The 19,875-nt window shown below is 38.3% G+C and overlaps 2 protein-coding genes across 3 annotated transcripts; one reads left to right on the plus strand and one right to left on the minus strand.

The window, feature by feature from the left end:
* Nucleotides 1–841: 841 nt before the first annotated feature.
* Nucleotides 842–7,076, minus strand: LOC141622135 (putative potassium transporter 17). Of its 2 annotated transcripts, XM_074438194.1 has the most exons (8): nt 6,862–7,076; nt 4,364–4,583; nt 3,973–4,212; nt 3,810–3,860; nt 2,938–3,198; nt 2,634–2,686; nt 2,109–2,478; nt 842–2,000 (listed from the first exon to the last, which is right to left on the minus strand). In XM_074438194.1, the coding sequence occupies exons 1-8, from the start codon at nt 6,964–6,966 to the stop codon at nt 1,147–1,149; spliced, it is 2,154 nt and encodes a 717-aa protein (XP_074294295.1). In that variant the 5' UTR covers nt 6,967–7,076; the 3' UTR covers nt 842–1,146. The 2 variants fall into 2 exon arrangements, with proteins under 2 accessions (XP_074294295.1, XP_074294296.1); XM_074438195.1 differs by lacking the exon at nt 6,862–7,076 and having other exon boundaries at nt 1,057–2,000; nt 3,973–4,217; nt 4,364–4,451.
* A 6,991-nt stretch (nt 7,077–14,067) lies between these two features.
* LOC141622132 (uncharacterized) lies at nt 14,068–19,505 on the plus strand. Its single transcript, XM_074438191.1, has 7 exons — nt 14,068–14,353; nt 15,714–15,790; nt 16,807–16,925; nt 17,022–17,158; nt 17,895–18,045; nt 18,172–18,331; nt 19,031–19,505. Exons 2-7 carry the CDS (start codon nt 15,778–15,780, stop codon nt 19,120–19,122), a joined length of 672 nt encoding a protein of 223 aa, XP_074294292.1. The 5' UTR covers nt 14,068–14,353; nt 15,714–15,777; the 3' UTR covers nt 19,123–19,505.
* The last annotated feature ends 370 nt before the right edge of the window (nt 19,506–19,875 follow it).

Genomic DNA, 19,875 nt, shown 5'->3' on the forward strand with positions numbered 1-19,875 from the left:
AGTGTCGGAGCCAGGATTTTAAGTCAGTAGGGGCGAATATTTTCAGCGGGGACGAAAGGGTAATATTATAAGGGGACCTCGAAAAAAATCGAAAATTTTAACTAAAAATTTCGAAAGAAAATGCCAGCAGGGTCGAGCGCCCTCCCTTGCTCCACCACTAAATGGGAGAGGGTTGTGAGAGGTCATAAGTAAGACAAACTGTTAAGCAATGATTAGTATGATAGTGAGCAACAAACACTTAGTTTGTTGAGCTTTGGGGATGCATGCCATACAGCATTACAGCAGTAGGATTGTGTCCACAAAATCTAGTACAGTAGTAGTTAGGGTCAAGACTCAAGAGTGGATGCCACTTTAGTCCAAGTACGTGGTACACCGTACACCATGCCTTCTCACAATCTCACCTTTGCTATCTCATTTTCAACTTTTACATGTTCTTTGGCCAACCACTTTCTGCACCAAAACAGTTCCTGACTTTAGATTGGTACGGTTGGTTTCGGGTCACACTGAACTTTTAGCTCACGGACAAGTGAAATTTTTTGAAAATTCCGTCTGTGCTCTCGCTAATTTTGTGAGACGGACAAACGGAGTTCATTAAACGTGAGGACCCATGAACAACTCTAATCCACATGCACAAACCGGCCGGTGGCTTGACTCTGTTAAATTGGGATTGATTTGAAATTGTTGCTAATTATCATATTAATTGTCAATGCTCGTCTTTTATTGTTATATACTTATACTTACTCTGTTCCATTGAATTGATTACGATTTTCAAAATATGTTAGGAAAATTTAAAAAACGTGAACAATTCAATGGAGCACAACACGAAGTGAAACCGCGGCGAAGTTTTAACAGTTAATAACACCCTAAATTTTTCACTGCCTTTCTAAATCAACCTTCCGATTGTACTCTGTATTTTACCCAGTACTCGGAAATACAGAAATCTCTAAGCATTACAGAGGCTAACTTTGTCCAACACATCCATGGAACTTCCATCGCCACGAAAGCTTTACAAGAATTACTTCACCTTAATATGTGTCATATGAACGTATGTGATCTCGAAACACTAGCTATTTTCGTGAATCACGAGATTGAGGACAGCAATGGGGCACCATCTATAATCTCCCCTTAATCAGTACAGTTCACTGTTCAAGCTTCGTAGAGCATGCCGACTTCCATACGTTGAGCAAGGGGCACATCCAAAGCCGGTAATGAGGACCGGCAATTACTATGCATAAATTCATAAAATGCAAGCATAGTTCTATCAAACCAGCTACAATTCTGACCTATATGAAACCTCGTCTTCCCTCGGACATGAACATGACCTGCGTCTCTGGCTTCCTCCAACCGCGATAGCTCTTCTTGGACACCTGGAACCTCAGACAGCACATGCTCCGCTGATCTTGCTATATACGCAGTCAAACAAGCATACACGTGGTCTATAAAGTTCTCACCATCAAGCGGTATAGAATCCGCATACCCATACTGGATTGTGCACCCGTATATCCCAGTGATGCCGAGTTTGGTCACGAGGATTCTTTCGTGTGGTGCAACTTTGGGGACGAGCAAGTATCGAAGAGTTGTGAAAATCGTGACCTTGTGCAAGGATTTCATGTTCTTTATGTAATGACCTAGGACGGGAGTCAACCCGTCTTGAATGTTGGTATAAAAGAAGCAAATCCCAGGGACTCTTTGGACACTTGGGTCGGATAAAAGAGTCCGGAGTCTTTCAATGTCGATCTTGTGTGTTAGCTCATAATCTATCTTTCTCTGCCTTCCATAGTACCACCCAAACATGATGAACGCAAGGATGAAGGAAATGGCAAACGGGATCCATCCACCCTCGAAAAGTTTGGTGAATACAGCACTTACATAAATGCCTTCCATAGTAAAAAATAACAGGAAGAAAAGGAATACTAATATCGGTGACGTTCTCCAGATAATGATCATGACTAAAGTCAGTAGTATTGTTGTAATAAGCATAACCATACTGACGACAACACCTGCCAAAAAGGATTACGAAATTAGTCCCAATGTGACGGGAATTCCAAGTCTGGCAATATTCACTCAGTATACTAAAGCAAGGTAGGTGCATCGTGTATGAATCTTACCAAAAGCATTTCCGATGTCTTTCCCATCTCCAAAAATGAGGATAACAGCAACGCATAAAATCATGAGAATATAGTTGACTTCTGGAGAGTAAACCTCGCCTTCTTTACTGGACGAAGTGTGAACCACCTTAACCCTAGGAAAGTAATCAAGTACGACTGATTGCTTGATTAAAGAAAAGGTTGCTGATATCAAAGATTGACTGGCAACAACAGCTGCAAGTGTGGCAATGACGAACATTGGCCAATATACTTTACTTGGAATGAATTTATAAAATCCATCATCGTGATCGTTGGGATGTCTAATAAGATAAGCTGTCTGCCCTGCGTAAGTTAAAACCAGGGACGGATATATAGTGAACATAAATGCCAGCTGTAAGAAAAAAGAGACGTCAGCTATTCCAATAGAAGGGATGATCCTTGCAAATAAATCAAAACAAGGTGACCTCTATCGTAACATTTTTTGAAGGAGCAAAAGAAAAAAAGTCGAGGGCAAAACAAAATTTTCTTTTGACGGGATTAACATACCTGTATAGAGCTTCTATCAAAATGACCAAGATCAGCAAATAATGCTTCAGAACCTGCAACACCAACAAACGCATGACGAAAAGTGAGGATTCTACAATTAGGGAGTATAAATTTGGGATGAGGTTAGTTATATATTGCTTTTTAGATGAATGAACAAATAATGGCGCATAGCCAAGCACGACAGTGCACAACAGTTGATCATAGTCCTTTATCCAACGTTGCCTTGCAAAAAGGACATTAATCACATTATAGGAACAGTAATGAAAAAAATATAACCTTAATGGTAACGGAACATGAGGCTCACCTGTAATACAGAGAACTGTTCCTCCAAGGCACATCCAACCTATCTTGCCATTTCTCAAAAAGAACATTACAATATGGTGCGGAGATAGAGCCTTGAATATGCCAGGGTAGTGCTTAAAAATGCTGTAAATCCCAACCAGCGGTGTAGTCAATGTCCACATGCCCATGATGGGAGAGAAAAGGAAGCTCACTCGTGAAGTCCCATACTTTTGTAGAAGAAACAGGAAGATCAGAATTACAGCAGAGAGAGCTTCGACCATAGCTGAAAGATCAATGACAGACAATATCAACGTCACTAAGCTTACCTCAAAATAGCTTATGGAAAACATTTATTTGGAAATATAACCCTAAGTTTTGTGCAAGACGCTGATGTTTCCATTTCAGAGGGAGCCAAAGACTCACTATTCTTTAGTTCTCGATTATGTTGGAACAAAATAAATGGCTCACTAAATTGTGAAATAGTTGCCACTAACACAATTCTTAAACATCTTTATTTAAGTATGGATGCTGAACAGTGGCGAGACTGGAAGCATCCGAGCCCCCTTACCCTACCATTTGCGGGAGCCCTTGGGGAACTTGGGTAATGTTGTAATTATCTCATATTCATGCTGAGCATGGATGCTTAGAACAAAGTTCCTGAAAACTCTTTTGCTATTTAAGTTGTAGAGAATGTAGAACAACTAACACCTGTCTGATTGGTGGGTTGTGGCCTTCAGAACCAATAAGAAATGACCAGAGTCGTTGGTGGAGGAAGCCATTAATCTACTGCATTTCAGCAGATCATGTCGGAAAAAAACTGAGAAAAATCCTGAATATAGATGAGGAAACTACGTGCTCTAGAAAACGGAGCTAGTAATGTGATTGCATGCTTACATTTGCTTACTCGAGGAAACGGAGCTCTTACTCCATCAATTGCCGACAACACTGAAAAGGAACAGAAAAATAATTCAAATCTATCAATACTGATAAGAAAGAATAAAACATCAATTATATTACTACACATTTACACCAGAAAAAAAATTGGCAGCAACCAGACCTGAGATTGCAGGAGTAAGAATACCATCACCAATCAACATGCACATGCCCAAAATTGAAATAAAGAGCAGTACCCTTCTAGCCACCAGACTTCTTTCAAAGATTTTGCCAAGCTTACTCGGCTTTGTGTCGTCCTCATACAAGGAAGAATTCAAAACTCTAGAAGAACCTCCCTGCCTTGTTGAAAGTATTCCAATATTCATCTTCCTACAAAGTAGTGAATATAAAGCAAATGTCCCACCTGTCCTAGTCAAATTATAACAAAACAAAACATGTAAATAATCATGTCTTAGATTGGAATATCCAAAAAAACGGTGAATAAAAACTTGCTACTGTAGAGCCAAAGCAGGAATGAAACTTTGAATCGAAACTAATGCTGGTCTTGCAATTACCTTCCCCCTGATCATCAGCTTTCAAAGCGATGCTCGCATACTTCACGACTCCAATAAGAGTAAGAGTCCAAAACATAATACTGTAAATCCCCAAGTAGTCTTCTTCTGTGGGTGACTTTAAAGGCATCGACGGATATACATAAAGTGGGGATGTCACCAGACCTCCAAACACCACTCCTAAAGTCTTGTATGCAAGAAGAAGTGTGCTCCATCTTTTTGACTGATGATTAAATATGAAATAATTTTAGCGAAAAAGACATTACAGTTGCATTTTTTGCCACAAATTCAAAAAAGGTTCACAAAGTTTAGAAATCCAAGACAAACTTATACCATTGGTGTACAAAATAACGATACGATACCATAAAACAGAAGAATATGATGACAAGGGAAAAATGAACTGGTATGCATCAAAGGGAAGAAATAGATTTATGCATCTGTAAGACACAGGAAAGCTTTTAACTTTTAAGCAAGTCCTTATTTGGAACAGCAAAACATTGAAAAGTCGAATACATTTTTCCTTCTCTTATTGCATAAAGTTATTACAACAAAGCCCTGACTAAAAGGTACTCCTAATTTTGAACTAAGCAGTACAAAGTGGATTCACCATGATAGTTTTTCAGCACCGTGATAACCATTACGTACTTCAACTAGGATGTCGTATATACCCCACACTTCACTACTAATTCCGTTAGTTCATCACCTTAAAATACTGAAACAAAATCAGGGCTATAATTTTTTTACTTGTTTAAGTGAGATTATGTCAAAACTTGATCACAATATCTATCACCACAACCATAATATCATTGTGCTTTCGTCTCATTGTAGACGGACACTATCCATCTAAAGTTGTAGACGGATAGTGGGGGTATCCATTTCCCATCCACTTGCACTATCCACTCTCATTTTGAGAGAGGGACACTATCCGTCTACAACTTTAGACGGATAGTGTCCGTCTAAAGTGAGAATTTGTGTTACAACTATCAAACACTCGGAAACTGTGAAAAATCTCTTATGGAGCTTATGCACATTCTGAGATCAGTAGAATCTGCATACTTATGCCTCTAGTGTACAAGTTTATGCTCAACAATTCCACAAGTCCAAAACCACACAACAAAATTCCACCTCAAATCTATTTGAGCTTAAAACATAATCGGGTAAAACGTACTAATTGCAAAAGTTCATCAACTATATTAGTTCTTCTCCTTCATTTCAGCTTCAAATTTTCAACATCATCAAACAAAAGTCTACACATAAGTGATGGCCAAGTCAAACGACTACTTCCCGTCCCAATCATTTGTTTACCTTTGATTAAAATCGTAAAATACCCCTCACAAAGGATAAAAAAGGTAAACGAATAATTGGGACAATGGGAGTATAATTTCTAGCCTCTCCAATTCTCAATTAATCATGATTCAAGCACACATTAAAAGGTAAACGAATAATTGAGACCGAGGGACTACAATTTCTAACCTCTCCGATTCTCAAGTAATCATGATTCAAGCACACATTCGCTCATTAAGCTCCAGTAAGAGGATTGTACATCTGATGTACTACCTCCAATTCTATAGTTTTTGAGCATTATAAAAAAGTTTTTGAGTTTTGTTTTAAAGTTTCTGAGTTTCAAAGTTTCTGAGTTTATTCACTTAAACATTAAGCTCTAAAAAATTACAATAAAACTCAAAAACATTATATATAAGTTTAGTTAAATTTGAGTTTTGACGGAAAAAATATTAAAATTTAACTTATAAACTTTATTATGCTCAAAAAAATACACATATGCTCAAAAACAAATAAAGTTTTAGGTAATAAGCTCAAAAATTTTACATATATGCTCAAAAAATAAAAAAGTTTGAGGTAGTACATCCGATGTATGTTCCTTTTTCTCATTAAGCTCTTACTAGTGTAACTACAGATAATACTCTTACCAACAACATCAAGCCCTTAATCCTAAAATTGTTTGGGGTCGGCTAACATGAATTATGCGGAACAACGAACGTGATATAGTGTTAGAGTCGGGAGTTGGAGGAGCTAAAACATATACTCAAATTTTAGAGGGCAAATTACTAAGGCAATCGAGTAAATACAAAATAATAGAAAATTTTAACTAAAAAGTTCATCACAAAATCTCATTATAGACGGCACATATTCGTCTATAGCTAAAGAAGGGTCAAATACAATACCACATTCCTAATAGAACAAGCAACAAGTGGGATGGTGGGGCCAAAAACGTCACCACTTTCAAGCTATTTGACCCGTCTTTAGCTATAGATGGATATATCCGTCTATAGCAAGACTAGCTGTTCATTAATATAAGTGTCATACAACCAGACAAAATTTAAAGTAAAAGATTTTTGAAATTGTCTGTTCTGACACAATCATTATATATATTTATATCCATTATTCTATACATCAAGTAACAAAAAAATACGCCCTTCATTCAAATCCAAATAACCCGGTCCCAACTCAAATACGAAGCGAAATTTAAAAAGGAAAAAAACCTTGTGGGAGTGAGGAGGCGAAGAAGAAGAAGAATTGGAGTGGATAACAATGGAGGAAAGAGGCGTAGGAGACGCTGGAGTGGAGTCCAGATGAGCCATTGACATGGTGGGCAACAAATTACAAGTTTTAAGTGACGGAACTGAATGAATGTGTGTACTTTGTTTGTTTTAATGGGATGATATAAAAAAGTGAGTTTGATTTTGGAGAAAGTCTAGTAAACCTTAAAAAGGTGATTTTCTACACTTTTTAGTGAAATGAAACCAATAAAAAAGGCACAACTAAAACGAGTGCGTACTGCGCAGCCGTGGGGTAGGATTAGGACTGGGGAAAAAAAATAGCCGAATTGACAGGGTGAATCAGTGCGTTCTTTCCCAATAATTCGTCTCATTGTAGACGGACGTATAATGACCCTCTCACAAAATGCAAGTGGGAGGGCAAATGGGGATATCCATTTACCACCAGTAAGAGGATTATACATTTGATGTATTACCTTCAATTCTATAGTTTATGAGTATTCTAATAAAGTTTTTGAGTTTTATTTTAAAGCTTATGAGTTTTACTATGAAGTTTATGAGTTTATTCATTTAAACATTATGCTCTAAAAAATTATAATAAAACTCAAAAATATTACTATAAGTTTAGTTAAATTTAGGTTTTGTGGAAAAAATATTAAAATCTAACTTATAAACTTTAATATGCTCAAAAAATACACATATATGCTCAAAAACAAATAAAGTTTGAGGGAATAAGCTCAAAAAAAATACATATATGCTCAAAAAACAAAAAAGTTGGAGCTAGTACAAACGATGTATGTTCCTTTTTCTCATTTACCACCCACTATCAGTCTACAACTTTAGACGGATAGTGTACGTCTAAAGTGAGAATTTGTGCTTTCCCAAATTCTTCTTTAAGACGGATGAACTTTAAAGGCGGGTCAAATATATCATACATGAGTCAAAAACAGCGCATTGATATTAGCAAAAAAGTTTGTTGGCTCTATGAAGTTAATGTTATTTAATCTGTTATATTAATCTTAAGAAAGACCCTCCGTATTTCATAAAGATCTTTGAGACTTTGACTAGTAAATTGTTTAGTTTAGTTTAGGTTTGTAATATTTGTAAAATGAATAATCAAATAGAACTATTTTAATGAAGGGTAAGGAAAAAAAATATGATGCGTTTATCTTTTTGTTTGATTTTATTTTCGTGGGTATCTAAATTTATATTCGTAAGAGTTTATTTAAAAAGAATTTGAGGAAATCACAAAAAAGGTAAGTGAAAAGTATTGTTTTTTTTTTTTTGAAGTAAACCAAAACGGTTTAACATATATTAATTAAATCCTGTTCCGCAGCACTCACAAAAGATAAAGGCAAAACATCCAACCAAAATCTCCTACCTATGAACCATGGCGAAGCATGAGCTACTAAGTGAGCTAGCTTATTATTCGCCCTACGAGTATAATTAAAAATAACAGATTCAAAAGACGGAATTAAACTTAGAATTTCTTTGTAAATGAGAAAAATATCGCTACGGCCCATCTTTCCTCCCTGTAGATCAGCAATCACATTAAGACAATCGCTCTCGATGATAACATTCCGCATCCCTACACGCTGAGCCTCCTTCAATCCAAGTAGAACAGCCTCCGTCTCAGCCATTTGCACGGACCAAACACTCTCATCCTGAACCGACACTGCCCAAGCCACCCGTCCATCACCATCCCTACAAACTGCTCCCAACCCTACGCCCATACCCTCCTTGACGCCTGCATCGACATTAATCTTCCAAGCACCACCACTCGGCCTAGTCCAGCATCCCTCCTCCAAAGATACATCCCGCCTCCGTTGCTCCTCAGAACTATCCTCCAACAAGCATTTCATTTCCCAAACCATATCCGTCACCCTCCTTACAATTCGCTCGCCCCTCCACACCCCATTGTCAAATAACAATTTATTTCTCTGTTCCCACAGCACCCAACACGAAGTCATAAAGAGAATCCGTTCCTCCACCCCCATATCACGCAGTTCTTGCTCTACCCACTCCCTTATACTCAAGCTTCTATGACTCCTAAAAACCGCCAGCCCCACCGTCTCCCATACCTCTTCATTCCATCCACAATCCCGAACCATATGGATACAAGACTCCTCATCACCATGACACTTTGGACAAGAACAGTCGAAGTCCCGGACCCGGGCCGCAATATTGCTTTTAACTGGTAACGCATCACAACACAGCTGCCACATGAATACTTTAATTCTTGGTAATACCGGTGTGCTCCAAATCGTCTTCCAAAGCCAACCCCCCAACGAAGCATCGGACTGCTCCCCATCATCACCGCCCTCCGTATTTAACAAACGATATCCCTCCCGAACCGAGTACTCCCCGTCACGCGCTCCATCCCAGCACCAACTGTCCTCCTGGGCTAACGCACTCAGCCTTATACTCATAATCCTCTCCGCTTCAAAAGGTAAAAACATAGCCTCGATCTTATTCCTATCCCACCTCGCCTCCCCTTCGACCATCAACTCATCAACCTTCATCTCTAAATCGAAAGCACCCCGCGGTGAGATCACACACCTAGAAGACGTTCCAGGTATCCACGGGTCCAGCCACACCCTCGTTCCTTTCCCGTCACCCACCCGCCTCCGAACACCCAATCCCATCACATGCTTTGCATCACAGATACTCCTCCAAGTATAACTAGAATTATTTCCTACTTCAGCATCCATAAAAGAACAACTCGGAAAATACTTACCCTTCAGAACTCGGACCATCAAACTTTCCTCATTGCAAGTCAAACGCCAGGCTTGCTTAGCTAAAAGAGCTAAATTAAACTTACCAAAATCTCGAAAACCCATTCCCCCCTTAGCCTTTTCGCGGCACATTGACTCCCACGCCACCCATGATATCTTCCTTCTCCCATTCTCCGAACCCCACCAAAATCTCGAGACAATAGAACGAAGCTCATCACAAAAATTGGCTGGTAACTTAAAAACACTCATCGCATAAGTAGGAATAGATTGGGCAACCGCCTTTATCAAAGTCTCCCTACCCGCTCGGCTAAATAACTTACCACGCCAACCCTGCATCTTACCATTCAACTTATCACGGATAACTTTATTAAGAACTTGTTTTGAGTGACCGATGACCGTTGGTAATCCTAGATACTTCCCTTGTTCCTGCACCACCTGAACTCCCAAGACCGAAGCCACCTTAGCCCGCCTCCAAGCTGTTGTACCCTTACTAAAAGACACTGTAGTCTTCTCCTTACTAACCAACTGCCCAGAAGCACTCTCATATTGACCCAACAAGTCCATGACAACCCGGGCCTGAGTCTCGCTAGCCTTAACAAAGATCAAACTATCGTCCGCGAAAAAAAGATGTGAGACAACCGGCGAAAGCGGTGCCACCCGGATGCCATGAAGCACCCCCTCCTCCACCTTACGCCTAATCATACTTGACAGCACTTCTGCACATAGAATAAACAGATAAGGAGATAACGGATCCCCTTGACGCAGACCCCTCTCTGGTACGAACGCCGCAGACGGAGACCCATTAATTAGCACTTCATATGACACAGTTCGAACGCACCTCATTACATTACCAACCCAATGCCCATCAAACCCCATAGCCAGCAGCACCCTCTCCAGAAAAACCCATTCAACTCTATCATACGCCTTCGCCATATCCAACTTCAGCGCCAAATGACCACCCCCACTCCGAGCATTCTTCATGTAATGAAACAGTTCAAAGGCAACTAAAATATTATCAGAAATTAACCTCCCGGGAGTAAAAGCACTCTGGTTCTCCGAAACTAGACATCCCAGAACTGCTTCAACATTTGCTAACACTTTAGCCACTAACTTGTATAACACATTGCATAAGCTTATCGGTCGATAGTCAGTGAATTTATCCGGCGCCTTTTTTTTGGGGATTAACACGATATGAGTATTATTTATAATTACAGGGCTCTCCCCACCGTTCAAAATACGAAGAACCAACCGCGTGACAGACGGACCCACAATATGCCAATAAGTTTGATAAAAGAGAGCATTCATACCATCAGGTCCAGGTGCCTTTAGAGGATTCATTTGCTGTAAGGCCCCAAACACCTCTTCACTCTTATACTCAGCCCTTAAACTTTCATTCATCTCCGTCGTTACCCTATCCTTGACACCGCCTAGCAGCCCATCGAAAGCACCCGGCCGCGAAGATGTAAACAGAGAACTAAAGAAAACGACAGCCGCCCCCTTTATCCCCGCATCCCCCGTCACAACCCGCTCCCCTTCGACAATAATCCTTCCAATTCGATTCTTCTTTTTCCGCTGTCCCGCCTTCCTATGAAAAAACTTAGTATTTCTATCACCCTCCTTCAGCCACAAAGCCCTCGATCTCTGCCTCCAGAAGACCTCCTCCTGCTGCAAAAGACAATTAATGTCCTTAATGACAGCCTTCCTCTCCCTTACGTTCTCCACGGTCCTCTCATTGCTATTCAACCATTCCAGCCGTCTCCTCTTCCGACCCAAGTCTCTCATTATCTTGCCTATACTCACCCCCTTCCACTTTTGCAGTTCTCGCGCACACCTAGCAATAGTGTCCACAACATTCCAATCCTCTTCCTCCCACGTCTTTTTAATAGCATCCTCACACCCCTCTTCCCCCACTAAGTGAAAAGTATTGTTTGCTTAAAACTATGATTAATAAGTTGTTAGCTAATGCATGTTACATGTTTGAAGAATTTGGTTATTATAGCGAATTAGGTTACGGTACATATTAATTGGACCAAACTAGGGATGGCAATGGGTCGGGTTGGATCGGGTTTTGCAAGATTCAAACCCGATCCACTTACTTATTGGATCACAGATCCATATCCATACCCGATCTATATCCAAAATTTTAAAATCCATACCCGATCCATTATACTTTTTTCAAACCCATACACGCTCCAAATCCATACCCGATCCACTTCATAATCCAAAACCCAATACGAATCTTGATTTGATACATAAAAAATTTAATCTTGTATAAGAAAATTTAAATTTCACGTTCAATAAAGCCTAAATTTTCAATAATATCCACTTGGATCGGGTTCGGGTATGAATGGATCGGGTTTGGATTTGGTTCGGGTTTTTCAATAGTGGATATGTATATGGGTTTTTAAATAGTGGATCGGGACTGTGTTTTTAAAGAGTGGGTTTGGATCGAATTTTTTCCTTCGGTTCGATTCGGGTTCGGTTCGGTTTGGGTCATAATTGCCATCCCTAGACCAAACTACCAAATTTGTAGAATAAATGGTTGCTTTTGCCAAATTGTTGTATCTCTTACGTCCGTTATTCCATAATTGATAAAAAAAATGTGAAAGCAATAAAAGACGCACCGTAAAAGACCTTTTTATTATAGGATATTCGGAAAACGGAAGGGGAAATAAATGTTTGATACCTTTTATTAGTGTTTGTGTTTGACCAAAAGAACGATTCCACCTACCCCTCCCTCAACTCCAAATCTTTCTACATCCTCACCCGCTTATCCCTCCAAGGTATCCCATTATTCACATTCCCTTCCCCATTCATCCAACACCACCTTCATCCACTGATCCACCCACCCACCCACCCCAACCACGACCACCATCATCATGCGTCGTCCACCTTGTGGCAAAATGATCGCCACCGACCTCTCCACTCCTCGTTGACTGCCCCCACAATGGCCCTACCTATGGCACACTGGTCCTCATTTCCTCATGCGAAATTCCACCAATCACCGTCTTTAAACCTTAAAAAATTTCCCAATAGCCGAAATCCATTCCCCTAACCACGAAACCACCATAAAACATTATTTTCTACTTTACATAATTTTGCACTTCTTAACCACCTACATTAACCAAACAATTCATAAAGTTCTTATGTTGCTAATTTGATATAGCTCTTACGTGATCGATAAGTGGAAAATAAAATGAAGGAGTCGTTTGGTTGTCACTTGAAATACACGGAAATTGGAAGATCACATGATTTGTAAAAATATGGGTTGTTTGGTTGACAATTTTTTTTTTTTTGAAGAATGTAGGAATTTGAACTTCACGGGGATTTCTAATGCCTACGTAATCTATGAAGTAACTTGCTTACTCCCCCATAGGCCCTTAGTCATAAAAATTTGTTGTGGAATTTAATCCATGCATGGACAACCAAACACTTTAGTCATATCTACTTAAATTGGAAGAATGAACTTATAGTTCCTATGAAATTGAAATTCCCGGAAAATTTAAGAAGATGTGATCAAATAGCTCAACCCAGCTTACCCTACATTTTTTAAGGGCTTTGGGCATTTTATTTATGCCCAATAAAGTCCATGGGCTAGCCTGAAGTATTTTTGGGTCGGGTTTGGGCTAAGCGCTTGACCCAATTTTTTGCTAGGCCTAGCCCACATTTATTAATTAAATAATATTTTGCTCGGCTTTTCGAGCCGAGCCAACGTTTGCTCGTCTTTTCGAGCCGAGCCAACGTTTGCTCGGCTTGTATCGTTAAGCTCTTGAGCCGAGCCCGAACCGAGCTTTAACCAAGTCGAGCTCAAGTTGCTAGCGAGCTGTCTCGTCTCATATTTAACCTGGTCAATCCGACGCGACCCGACCAAATCCACATATATGAGTTGTTTTTGTTATTCTTCCCCAACTTAAGCCTATAAGAGCCGATCCATCACCAACTTTAAAATTACAGTCCGTCTTGCTTCAGACCGCAAGATCCGTCTAAAACAATAAGACCTCTCACAAGTGTGCATCACATGGGTGGTGGGACACCCCATGTGCTTTCCCACACACTCCCTAAATGGGTATTTTGTGAGAGGAAACGGTATCCGTCTTATTATTTCAGACGGATCTTACGGTCTGAAATAAGAATTTGTGTTAAAATTAAGTACCATGATCATTCTAAGACTTTTTAGGAAACACAAATTCTTGTTTCAGACGGACACTTTTGGTCTTATTTGTCTAACGGATAAAATGTTGCCATTTTTTAAGAAAATGTTGCCATTTTTTAAGAAAATGTAACCAATTAATTCACAAAATGTTATGATTAGAGGTGTCATTTTTACCCTGAAAATGATGTGAACAATAATGGTAACATGTTATCAAAAAATAACAACATTTTATTGTAAAATGATGACATGTTACCCGTTTTATTTCAGACCAAAAGCAATGGTCTTAAAAAAACGGACCGTTTAGAAAAAACCCATGCATGGAAGCGAAGGTACTAGAAGTGTAGAAAAGTAATACTGTACAAGGCGCAGCTTCTCTTCTTGTGTTCTAATAAATTATTCCTCTCTCAAAACATCTTTTAATTCCCGCAGTTATCAACCTTGCTAATTGCTATACAATTACTACCGTTATTTATTCTCTCCTAATTTAATTTAATTGAATTTATTCGTGTTCTATTAATTTCAATTCAATTCAATTTCCCTTAGATTTACGTCGTTTCACTTCTTTCTAATTTCTCCGCCGCCGCCACAGGTCTGTATTCCTCTCTTTTTCTCTTTAATTTTACGATTCTAAGTGATTATTAGTTGATTGATTGCTTGATTGATTGATGAGTAATTAGGGTTTCTGCAATCTAATTTACTTATTTCTTTGTCCGATTTCTGCAATTGAATCCTATTGTTTAAGGTTTTTATATCTAGGGTTTTTGTGTACTTAATTCTATTGTTAGTGATTAGTTGTTCACCAATTTAGATATTTCTTCCGTTCCGTTTCAATTACTTGTTTACGATTGATTAAAATACTCCTCCAAAAGAATTATAAAGTAAACAATTGATTGGAACTGAGGGAGTAGAATATTATTCGACGATCAAAATCGACTAGTCTCTTTTGAACTATAGAATTTGGGGATTTTATTGCGCTATGTCTGTATTCGATATTGTCTTCATTCATAGTTGGAATTTTATGCGTTATGTGTTAAAAAATATATGAACGTTGCAACTCGCTTGCGTCCTATCATTTGTTTACCTTTGATCAATATACCACTAAGACGGAGGGAGTAGTATTGTAGTTTCGTTGAGCGTAAGGACTTGTTCCTTGGGGGGGATCAAAAGTGTTGAAGTTACAGTCGGGCTTGTGGGTCGTCACTCGTCAAAGGGCCATGTACTTTGATGTGGGTGAGTGCATTCACTGTACCATTGTGATATGGCTGATTTTGAAGTATCGCAAGTTCACTTTGTTTTGCTTAGGATATTGCATAGGAATTTATACTAGAAATACCCGATCTATTGCTTTCTCGAATCTGCATCAGACATCTTATTTACTGCTACTATCTATTTTGTCTGTATTGATTATTATTAAACAATTTATTTACTTGTATATCTTTTCTACGTTTGATGTTGGTAATTGATTTTTTGGAGTAATCTTGTGTATGATTAAAATTACTGATCATTATCTTAGGACATGTATGAACTTTATGATCCATGACTCCATGTCGGTTACTATGTGCTCATATTAGGACATGTTGGCTTGTGGTCTGGGATGTGACGATCTTTACTACTGCCAGAATTCAGATAGGATCTTAAATTTGTTTTTAATAGATAATAACTGTTGTTTAAAACTTGGTTAGCCGTCTATGTTTTTGTCATCTCTTTTTAGATTAGATTATTGAATAAGTGGTCTTTGTTAAACTTTAATATGGATTCTCATTTCTGTTGGACTGGATTACCTCAGCGCTTAGGGCTTTATTGCCATCTGAAATACTTTTGACCTTAAAATTTTGTTACTTCGTCTTATGGATTGCCTACTTCATATTACATCCGTTTTTTTTTTTTTTTTTCTTTTTTTGCAATGAAGTTGCTCTTAAAAAGTATGTTGCTCTTTTCCTTCCGTGCAGACATTGCGTCGGCTAGTTGCGACTCGAGTCTTTGAATACTATTTGTCTGGAAAGAGAGCTAACAATGGAGGATTGGGGTAAGATTTGATTGAACACTGGCTTTCTCACTTATTATTAACCTGATAACTCTGAATAATTTGAAACTATTGTACCTCAGTCTTTTTTGTTTTTAATGTTGTGGTAATGCAGTGGCTTTTAGACTTCACCTTTGTCTTATTGTTGTTGTTTTAGTCACTGTCACCTTATGTGTTCTAAGTTGGTTTTTAGAAATGAAGTGATATTATGTATATCACTTTGTATATCATGGTGATAACGGTTCATTAATACTATGAATATACTTAAGTTAGTTACATTGTTATGTCAAATGACGTCATTGTTTTGAAAATTTAAATATGTAGTTCGTTAAGTAGTAATAAATGCAAAAAATTGGAGAAAAGCTATTGAAGCAGATTTTGACAAGAAATTAAGGACGTTGGGAAATACACGATATACACAAATAGTCAGAGTTAAATCGTAAGGGAGGTTGAATATTAGAAATGTAATAATTCCTGATTAAGTCTCACCTTTAAAGCATTTTTTTGCAGCTTATTGTCAAACTAAATCAGAACTAGAGTTTAGATGGATCACTTACAACAATTAGATGACCACTAATGACATATAACTATATAAGAGGGTACTAACTAAGCATCACCTTTTACGGTAAAATTGCGATTGACAATAGGAAATTGATCATGGAATAAGTTGGTCACTAATGCTGTTAAAAGAGCTGATAATTATATATTAATGGTACTTTATTTTTCTAGTAAAGTAGTTTTACACCATGTTAGTGTAAGGTGGCCTTTATATAAAGTCTATGTGATGGTAGACTTCTATTGGACTCATTGGAGTAGTTGGGTGAGTTTATGGTATTTAGTGATCATTTAATGCAATGTACACGATATGCCAATTGTTTGAAACTTGAAATTAGGTCTCTGCTGCACTGATGATTTTAATTCCTCGGTTGCGGTAATTTTGTACCAAGAAGTGAGATACTATATCGAGCTGTATTTCTATTACTCGCCGATGATATAATGACTGTTTGCCTATGAAATAGAGGATGAGGCTGTCCCACAACTTTTGAAAAAGGACGAACCTAGAAGCAATTGGGATGATGAAGATCTTGATGATAATGATGTGAAGGAATCTTGGGAGGATGACGATGAACCTGAACCGGTGTGATGATTTATGATGATTATGTCATTCAGTTAAGTTTTAATTAGAGGGGGTTTTATCTGATGTTTTCCAATGTTTTTGTATTATGTTTTCCAGGCACCTGCGCCTGTAAAGGCTTCTGAAAAACCTGCCAAGAATGCTGGAAATAGTAAGGACAAAGGAAAAGAAGTTGAACTAGCTGTAGAAGCAGAAGCACCATTGGATCCCGCAGCAGAGAAATTGCGTCAGCAAAGGTCAGTTTTAGTGCTGATGATATTGCACATTTGCACCTAGTGTAACTGAAACTACTACATTGTATTGCTGTAGAACCGACATTTGGGGAACAGTCGGTTTTGAAATCGTTTACTCATAAATCTCCCACATAGTAGTCTGAAACTACCGTGTGGTTGAAGAATGTCCTGGTTACACTTTTCACTCAAGAGCTACCTCTTTAGTTTTATTCTCACATATGAACTTATGAAGTTGTCTATTAGCAATCAACCATCCACTGACCATTTAAATATGCTGCAACCTTAAAGGAAGTGACCGACCTTAATGACAGTGAAAAATCCCAAATGTTTATTTTGTTTCCAATATGACTATAGTACCCAATACTCATGCAATCATCCTATGCGTTGACATTAACTGCGTTGACTAAGTGGTCTTTTATAAGTAGCTGAAAATGTCCTTGGTCAATTGGTCACGTGGGGATGTGGCATTGGTAAATGTGGAATGCCAGTTGGTTTGATGGAAAATCTATGATCCACAGTTCTTCAGAGTGAGAGGGTCGCCAGAGAAGGCTTGGCTTGACATTTTTGTATCTCATTGTTTGTTAGTGTAAATTAGAACTAGATTATAGTATTATACTGTGGCAGACCATTGTTGAATGCTTCAATCATTTATACTGACAACCTGATAAAGATACACTTAATTTCAACTTTACTCCTTGGTTGGTTTCAGCATGCCACTGACATTGTTCTTAATGCACAGATTAGTTGAGGAAGCGGATTATAAGTCCACAACGGAGCTGTTTGGTAAAAAAAGTGGTGATGATAAGTCTCTTGACAATTTCATTCCTAAATCTGAAAGTGACTTCTTGGAATATGCTGAATTGATCTCTCATAAGCTTCGACCGTTCGAGGTACATTCATATTGGTTTGCTTACTTCATAATTCATTCTACACTTTGTTTGGTCATATGCTTCTTCTTTGGTTGATTAATAGCACTGCAAAATATTTACCTAGCACATACCATTTTCTCAATGCAGAAAAGTTTTCATTACTTGGGGTTATTGAAATCGGTGATGAGGCTGTCAATGACTTCTTTAAAAGCTTCAGATGCTAAGGACGTTGCCTCCTCTGTGACGGCTATTGCAAATGAGAAGCTGAAAGCTGAAAAGGAGGCCAATGCTGGTAAAAAGAAAGGAGGTAAAGGTCCCACAATATCAGCAGTCTTGTGTTGTGTTATTTGTCATACGAGTATCCCAACTTTAACACACAATATATAGTTGAACTAGTGACTTCTTTCCCACATAGGACCCCGTGTTTAATGCCCTTACAGTGGCATTGATATCCTCCATTATCCGCGAGTAAGTCTTCCGAGAGACGATCTTAAAATAAATTTACTGTGTGACCATTTTACAAATTAAAGTAAAATGAGACCAAAAGTAATGCAACGAGTATGGATGATATAAAATGGTTTGCTAACTTGCTTATAAAACGGTTAAAAAGGGTTACGGAAACACACATTATAGGTTATGAAAAAAGTGCTCTTTTAATAAATTAATGAGAGATCGTCTCTCACAGGTACTTGTGCACACATCTGCTCGACTGCTCCTTTGGCTTACTTTACCCCCTTTTTTTCATTTTTTTTTTGTGTGTGTGAAAAAGTAGCAATCTCTGAACTTTGAGGAGTGAGGATGTAGGTTTGGAACAATTAGTCAAAATATCATACTCCGTGTTGTATATCAAGTTACCATCTCATTGCCTTTTCCGCAAGCCTTAATGCCTTTAGAAGCCGTGCACACTTCTCTTTTGAGCTGCTACTTCCAATAGAAAAGGAGTTCTCAATTACTCTGCTTGTTTATTTTCCTATTTTCTTGGTATTTATTTTATGTTTTCCCACAGGTGCGAAAAAGAAATCAATTCATGTTGGGAAGCCTGATGACGATGTGGCATTAGCCGCCTATGATGATGCGGATGATTATGATTTTATGTGAACACATCAACCAACGTCCAACGAATATATAGATCGATCTATCATAGTGCCGAGATTATACCCTTCGATTGTTAGGGTATATGATTACGTTATTGTTGGGTTAAAGAAGGTGGAATGTTTGAATTTACTATAATGTTGCTTGGTGGCAAGTTCACCAATGAGGAATAGATTTGTGTATGCTTTTAGCTATTCATCACAGAGTTCAGTTTTGAGATCAGTTAGTTGGTGTAGTCGGTATTTGATATTGATTGGAGTAGTTGGTGTTTTATCCAATGATTTCCCTTGTTTATTGAATAAAAAAGTCTTGGAAGTTTTGTTGAGGATGTTGAATTGTCTGAATTCTTTGTTCTTTCAATTACGTTAATCATATGTTGCCATTGTGTCTACATTATTCTTGTTAATACATTCGTGATTACGGTACAACCACCAAGCATAATAGCATGTCCCCATGCTCGGTGCGTTTGAGGGGTAGAAAATTACGATAATGAATTTTTCTTAGAAGTTAGCAGAAACGGGAAATATGTAGAAAATTATAGGAAATTTTACGTGGTATTTTGAGGTTTACCGCTTTGCACGTTGCACCCTATGGATAGTGTCATTTGCATATTGTGAGAGGGGTACTATCCGTCTTCAGCTTGTGACGGAAGTGTCCGTCTTCAATGAGAATTTGTGAAAAAACAATTGCCACTTTTGAATATCATGGCCAAGAGAGACATTCGGCAAAAAGCGTAGCACAACGAACCTCAGTATACTC

The sequence above is a fragment of the Silene latifolia genome, chromosome X (genome assembly GCF_048544455.1).
Source record: "Silene latifolia isolate original U9 population chromosome X, ASM4854445v1, whole genome shotgun sequence".
NCBI classification, from domain to species: Eukaryota; Viridiplantae; Streptophyta; class Magnoliopsida; order Caryophyllales; family Caryophyllaceae; genus Silene; species Silene latifolia.